At 38.0% G+C, this 6,519-nt stretch overlaps 1 protein-coding gene across 4 annotated transcripts; it reads right to left on the minus strand.

Annotated features, from left to right (window-relative positions):
• Window positions 1-546: 546 nt before the first annotated feature.
• On the minus strand, window positions 547-5,365 carry lsm6 (LSM6 homolog, U6 small nuclear RNA and mRNA degradation associated). 4 transcript variants are annotated; one of them, XM_077524669.1, is made up of 5 exons: window positions 5,157-5,365; window positions 4,519-4,620; window positions 1,264-1,387; window positions 1,068-1,181; window positions 547-722 (listed from the first exon to the last, which is right to left on the minus strand). In XM_077524669.1, the coding sequence occupies exons 3-5, from the start codon at window positions 1,355-1,357 to the stop codon at window positions 688-690; spliced, it is 243 nt and encodes an 80-aa protein (XP_077380795.1). In that variant the 5' UTR covers window positions 1,358-1,387; window positions 4,519-4,620; window positions 5,157-5,365; the 3' UTR covers window positions 547-687. The 4 variants fall into 4 exon arrangements, with proteins under 4 accessions (XP_077380795.1, XP_077380794.1, XP_077380793.1 ...); XM_077524668.1 differs by lacking the exon at window positions 4,519-4,620 and having other exon boundaries at window positions 5,157-5,364; XM_077524667.1 differs by lacking the exons at window positions 4,519-4,620; window positions 5,157-5,365 and adding an exon at window positions 1,981-2,097.
• Window positions 5,366-6,519: the final 1,154 nt, after the last annotated feature.

A 6,519-nucleotide genomic window follows, 5' to 3' on the forward strand; every position in this document is an offset into this window, starting at 1 on the left:
TTAACACCACTTTAAAAGGAAAATTAAAAATATATACCGGTATAGATATATATACTTAAAAGGTTTTGTTGAAATATAAGTAAAGCATGTTATATATTGAACCTAAGGAAAACTTGTAAAACAAAATGTTAAAGCTTGAATGGTACCATACACACTTTGAGAATCATTCATATTTACATTAACAGTTAATTATCCAATACTAGTTTATTATTAAAACCGCTTTTTTCCTTTTTTGCAGTGTAAGACAAAGACAATTATGTACCAACATTCCCCCTAAGAAAAAAAAAACTAAATTAGATTTATTTTAAAATTAAATTAATCAGAATTAATTGGTTATTGGAATTTTATTTTGCCAAATATCGGAATTGGCCTTAAAAAAATAAAAATACCTATCAGTCGGGCCGATTATTTGTATCCAAGCAATACAAGCCACTTTTCCATAATGTTTCCCTTCAAGAATGTGTAAATGTTACTTAACACATTGACTGTGCTGTTAAAGTTAATTCCTAAAGCCAACAATAATAAAAACAAGATTCAAACTCAAAATATCTCAAAACTCAGGATTTATTCACAACTCAACATTTACAAAACATTCTTCAGAACTCAGGTTGCCGTCAAACACAAACATAACATCCACAAGAAACAAACCAAAATGATACCAAAAAAAAAAAAAAAAAGACAGCATCGCTAGACTTTCCTCTTCTGTGTGCTGATGTAAAGAACTGCGGAGAAATCAAACATACATACATTTGAGTTTGTCGGTTTAATTGTGCAACGTCTTGGCTACACCACTTCCTTTTTTTGTGCATTAATTTTCATGAAATGATCCAGTACAAGCTATAAGATGCTCAAAGATTGTGCGTTTAAATGTACAGTTTATTCAAAATGCAATTTACATAAGTTATTGTCCATAATCATATCATATTCCTGTCATGTTTTAGTGTTAAAAAAAAAAAAAAAAAAAAGTATGATCCTCGGAGAGGGGGGGGGAAAAAAAAAAAAAAAAAAAGTATGATCCTCGGAGAGAGAGGAAAAAAAAAAAAAAAGTTACAGAATGAGTCTCTTACCATTGTTTCCTCTTAGAAAGGCATCGCCGTATTTGTTCTTGAGCTGCCCGTTGACATATTCCTCTGTCTGCTCGATGGCGATGTTCATGTAACCATCCAAGCAGGCCAGGACACCTGTATACACGCATGACTATTAATTATGCATTCAGTTCATCGACTTATCGAAAGTAAACAGTGGCGCAAATTACTAAGTTACCTCGGTAGTCGACGCCCGAGTTCAGCTTGACCACCACCGGCCTGCCGATGATCTGCTTCAGGAAGTCACTGGGGGTCTGCTTTCGGAGACTCATCTTGGCTCAGCGTTAGGAAGTTAGGAGGGGCTGACAATCAAATTATGCGTAGATTAGAATTATTTCATAAATACAATATTCTGTATGTAAATTTAAATGATTAAATAATTGGTTAGTTAATCCAGTGATTCTCAAACATGGCATGCGTAGTACGAGAGTGGTAATAAAATAAACTTAAAATGTGAAGATTTTTCATTTTATTAAAACAAACTACCTTACTCTCCAGTACTTTGGCTAACCAAGGTTCGGTGTCTTTTCTCGGCTAGCCACGTTAGCCGCCACTGGGCTAACCAAAGAAGCTGTTACACGTGCCAGACACAAATGCCAGCTTCTTCGAAAGCTATAATGTGTTAGCCATAACATGTTATGATGCATTTAATCGATGGTACATCGTACCACGATATCATGTATGTGCTAATTATGCATAATCGGTAGGATTCAATGCCTGTGAACAGTGCTTTCTTGCTAATTAGCGGCTAACTAGCTAAACGAGTAGAGTACAACTAGATGACTTAAAGCTGGTTTAATTGGTTTATTCGTGAAACGCGTATGAACTACTGTACACAAGGCAGTTTCTATTAAGTGTACCCTGAGTACAAGTTGGCGAAAAAGTCCTCCAGTACCTTTCAAACGTTGTCCAGACGATGCAAAGATAGCACAAAACGGTGTCGGCGGCAGCTCGACCAATCAGATATGAGTATGGTACGGCGTACGAGGGGGGACAAAAAGACTGAAAACGCATTCACAAACGTGTGAGAAAGAAATGGTAACTCCTTTAGATTGTATTCCTCTTATTTCTAATTCTTTTTCGTATACATAAGATAATTATGTAAACGACGTGTATTGATACATTTTATATCACATTTAAGTAGAAACTTGTTCAATTATTGCTCTAAATTTGTAATTATTTTTCAATTATGGTTTTCAATGTGCAAAATTGTATTTAGTTATGCAAATACAATGTACTGTAGTCTATATCACATATTTACAATGTACATATGGGTATATTGTAGATTATTAGAGGTCATACTTTCAATTTAGATCAAAATTGCCCTGAATAAGCTGTAAAAATGCTGATGCATTTAGATTACGCCACCGTAGAACCTCTTAATCTTCTGTTTTTCTTCTTATTTTTATTACAGTCTCCTTACCCATCTGTATCTATCTATCTATCTAAAGTACAATTGTCATTTTCTTTGGACAGTAGGGACGGTGTCCATGGTAGATTTTGAACCAGTCCCAACAACTGTCTCTGTTACCATCACATTTGAACAGGTTGCCGCAAAAACACGCCCCTGTTGGTCTATGAAGGATCATCAGGGAATCTCAAAACAGTGAACAAGTAAAACAGCATAAGAATGATCTTACATACAAAACATAAAGAACATAAGTCATAAATAAAAGTGACCTTGGCTTGAACATACTATGGTACAAAATACAATAACCGTTAACAGCAAGTTAAGATGCCTGGAGACTGTCCTAAATTGTGAAAACAATATAACATGTCTCCTTTAACCACCTTGACGTTTTAGTTTATTTATTTATTTATTTTTTTAAACTGTCATTGTTATTGCTGTACCGTCCAGGCTGTCGGGCAAAGGTTAAGAGACGGTTTCACATCTGATAACGCCGTGGTTGGCCAGGGTGCGTGACCCAAATGGCGCACAGCTTGGGTGCTACATGAAAAACGATGTCACAGGAAGGAAATAGGGCGAAAAGATACAGGAGGACGGACGTGCGAGTACGCTATGTGTTAAAACACAGTGAGAGAGGGTGTGTGTACGTAGACAGGTTGCTTGTTAGCAGGGCATGGTTAGGCCGCCGAGGCGAGAGGTTAATTCGTTATCTGCCGCTGCGTTCATCTTGGGTCACCGCTACAAGTCCTTAAGTCATAAACAGCAGTGGTCGAGAGCCATGTATACACCTTGGTACCGGTTAATGAATATTCAATGTTTTATGTTTTTTTTATTCCTCTCATGGGTCCCTTCACTGCAGCTCTCCCTGATATTTTGGAAATAGAACAAATAGATCCATCAAAAATGACCTCTAAAGATATTCGTGTTAGTAATGGCACTCACTATACAGGAACAAAACAAAAAAGGCATTATATGAGGGGAAAAAAATGTCATTATACGTACTTTTCGAAAATAAAAAAAAAACAATTTGTTTCTTTACTTTGTCTTTTATTAAACCTACAAATGTGTCACATCATTTTGCCTGACCCTGTACATATACATACTGTATAAATCATAACAAATAAAAAAAAATTCCCAGTCAAATCGCAGCCATTGCGATATGAAAATGGCGTAATAATAAAAAAAAAAAAATCACATTGTTTTATACATTTACAATTACAATAGTCAGTACCTAAATGGAAACAGAGAATTATAGTATGTTTCATACACAACATAACTTGATATCGCCGCCGTTGGACTGAAACATCGTAAGTCACAATTTGGCAAATTTAACCCTGTAAAACCTGAATCATAAAATATGAGAGGAAATTCTGATTCTTTGTAAATAGAGTATTTATTGGTCCTTTTGAACAAACTTTTTTTTTTTTTTTTTTTGAATAATCAACTTCCACATATGACTTTTGATTTGTGTCATATTTGATACATCCGGTCACAATGCTTTAAATTCATACATTTATAACTGTCAAAAGTACAATAAGAAACAGACATATCAAACATATTACTATTTCCAAAAATCAGAACGATCATTTCCCACAATAGTCTCTCATTTCAAGGTCACTGGAAAAGCCATCAACTGGGTGATTCTGCCCTCAAATGGATTAGCCGTGCAATGCATATGTCAGATCCTATACGTCAGGGTTTTAATGGGTTAAAAAACAATATATACTCATGAAATAGAGGGCTCACAATATCTTGTATTTAATATGATACGTTTGGCATTATAGGGATAATATTTTTTCAAAAATCCGTACTTCTGGTCAGTCCACACGTTTGGGTGTAATTTTTACGAATTATTGTCCAATCAAAAGTGTTGAAAATGGCTTGAATGAACTGATCATAGTCCGTTTAAAAAAAAAAAGAAGGCCAAAAGTGTTTAATTCGGTTTCAAAATAGTCCTTTCAACCCTGTGTGTTTTTGCGTTTTACATGATTGTACAGGCTTTATAATGATTAAAAAAACACTCACATTGTGTACTGTCGCTCACCACCTCGGTGAAGAATCGCTGTCCAGAAAGCGCCACAGCAGCTATCAATTGTGAGACAAATTCGTGCTCCATCTCCAAGCCCCCTAACCCAGAGAAAGTGCCTCATGAAATAGAAAGATTACGCCGACCGGAGATGCTATTGTAGGTGGGAAATGGGGAAATAGGAGTAGTTGTGAGGGGGGGGGGGGGGACAAGGCACGAGAGGCTGGTCGGGAGGGGGGGGGTCGTGTATCCTAAAGCAATAAGCAGGCCACAGGTGGGGGTTGGCGTCGGCGCAAGATGAGGCGACCGTCTGGACGGCGGTGACCCCGCCGAGGCCAAGTTTTCTTTGGAGGTCAACTTTGATATGGAGAGGATAATGGAAAAGCTTGGGGGGTCTTTTCATATGAAAACATATGTGTGGATTGAGAGAGACCCGGCGCTCGCTTCTATAGAATCTCTTAACTAGTGTACTAATAGCTTGGAAACAGCCAAAGATAGGACATTTGCAACTTTAAGTTTTGCTGCGTCTCCCAAAACAATGTAAAGAGCATGCAAGAGATACCAGGAGAAGTCCGATACTTCACAGGAGTAATAATGTGACGTAGCCTTCAGGTGCTATGGGAAAAATGGACCTTACCACTTGGGAACTCCTCATTACTGTTACGGTGTGGGTGTGGCTTGAGGACCCAGGAAACAGGGAAAACAGGGCGTGGAGGCAGAGGTGCACTAAAAAAAAAAAAAGAAGATTTAATTAAACAAAACAAGTATCTGGATTACAACGAATATATCCAACAAAAACACCGATGCGAAACATGGGGTATTCCGAGGCAAAAACGGGCAGCATGACAAGAGGAAAACACAATGAATCGACAACGGACAGCGGGGAGACAAGAAACTAAATACACACACAAATTGACACAATTAGACACAGCTGGGCGAGACACAAGAGGGAGAGGATGCTGATTGGTTGACACATGAGGAAGGGCAGGCAAACACAGGTGGACAAGACAAGGCTTGACAAGACTAGGGGGGCACATAAAGACAAAACACAGATCATGACTGAACTTTAAAGATTTTATGTTCTGGGGCTGGATCCCAAAAACACAGACACAAATAAGATTTTAACTATTCACATTGAGAGGCGTGGAACAAACCTGACTAGACGAGAAACAACGAGAGTTGCAAGTTTTGGCGTCAAATTAAGGTAATTTCATGATCGTACACGTTATCCTAATCTGCTTTGGGCGGTTTATTTTATTTATTTATTTATTTATTTTTTACCCTTTAGCCTAATTTAATAATACAGTACTTGAAAAGATGGAATTGTCATATTGACCGTTCTTTGTCTGTACTGTTTATATCGAATCAAAAAAAAAAAAAAAAGGAGAACAATGTCAATTTTTACCGACAGGATGTCTTTGGGTTATGTAATGTTTTGTAGTCCGCCTGGGTCCAAACGGCAGCGCCACATGCTACCCTCCCCCCTTGGGCTTTGCTCCCGATTATAGGCATGCCAATGACGCATGGCACCTCTTCCCTTTCATGATTGGCTTCTGACAACAGGCTGTTGACAGGCCTTAAGGGACCATAACGCTTACATTATATGCCCTTTTATTTATGATTTCATTTTCTTATGTTTATTGTGTATGATCAATGTTATGCTGTGGAAATGTGGTGGTACCATAGACAGTTCCAGGAAGTGTTTCAAGCTCACTTTTGAATGCTTTGTAACATATGTACAACTGAATTTTAAAATATAATTTTTTTTGTGTGTATTTTAGCCCACTTTAGGAAACATCATCAGATTTGTTTTTATTGCTGTCATAAACTTGACAGCAAATACAGCAGAAATCCACCTGGCTAAGGTGTCAGAGACAATTCCGTCTGTATTGCGCGTTCCCCCGGGGGTCCCGGCATCTCCGCTCTGCTGCCGAGTTCCCTCCCCGAGGATCGTCGCCGGCAGACAGTCAGACTGTCCGGCCTGCTTTACACGGCTCGGA

Source organism: Festucalex cinctus, chromosome 6 (assembly GCF_051991245.1).
Source record: "Festucalex cinctus isolate MCC-2025b chromosome 6, RoL_Fcin_1.0, whole genome shotgun sequence".
Taxonomy (NCBI): domain Eukaryota; kingdom Metazoa; phylum Chordata; class Actinopteri; order Syngnathiformes; family Syngnathidae; genus Festucalex; species Festucalex cinctus.

What these genes read in the sequence shown, in the direction of transcription:
- lsm6 (XM_077524669.1), bottom strand. Translation starts at nt 1,357, where the DNA reads ATGAGTCTCCGAAAGCAGACCCCCAGTGACTTCCTGAAGCAGATCATC. An exon ending in CTCGGGCGTCGACTACCGAG is followed by an intron (nt 1,182 to 1,263) that starts GTAACTTAGTAA and finishes GCGTGTATACAG; the next exon opens with GTGTCCTGGCCTGCTTGGAT. An exon ending in CTTTCTAAGAGGAAACAATG is followed by an intron (nt 723 to 1,067) that starts GTAAGAGACTCA and finishes ATTTCTCCGCAG; the next exon opens with TTCTTTACATCAGCACACAG.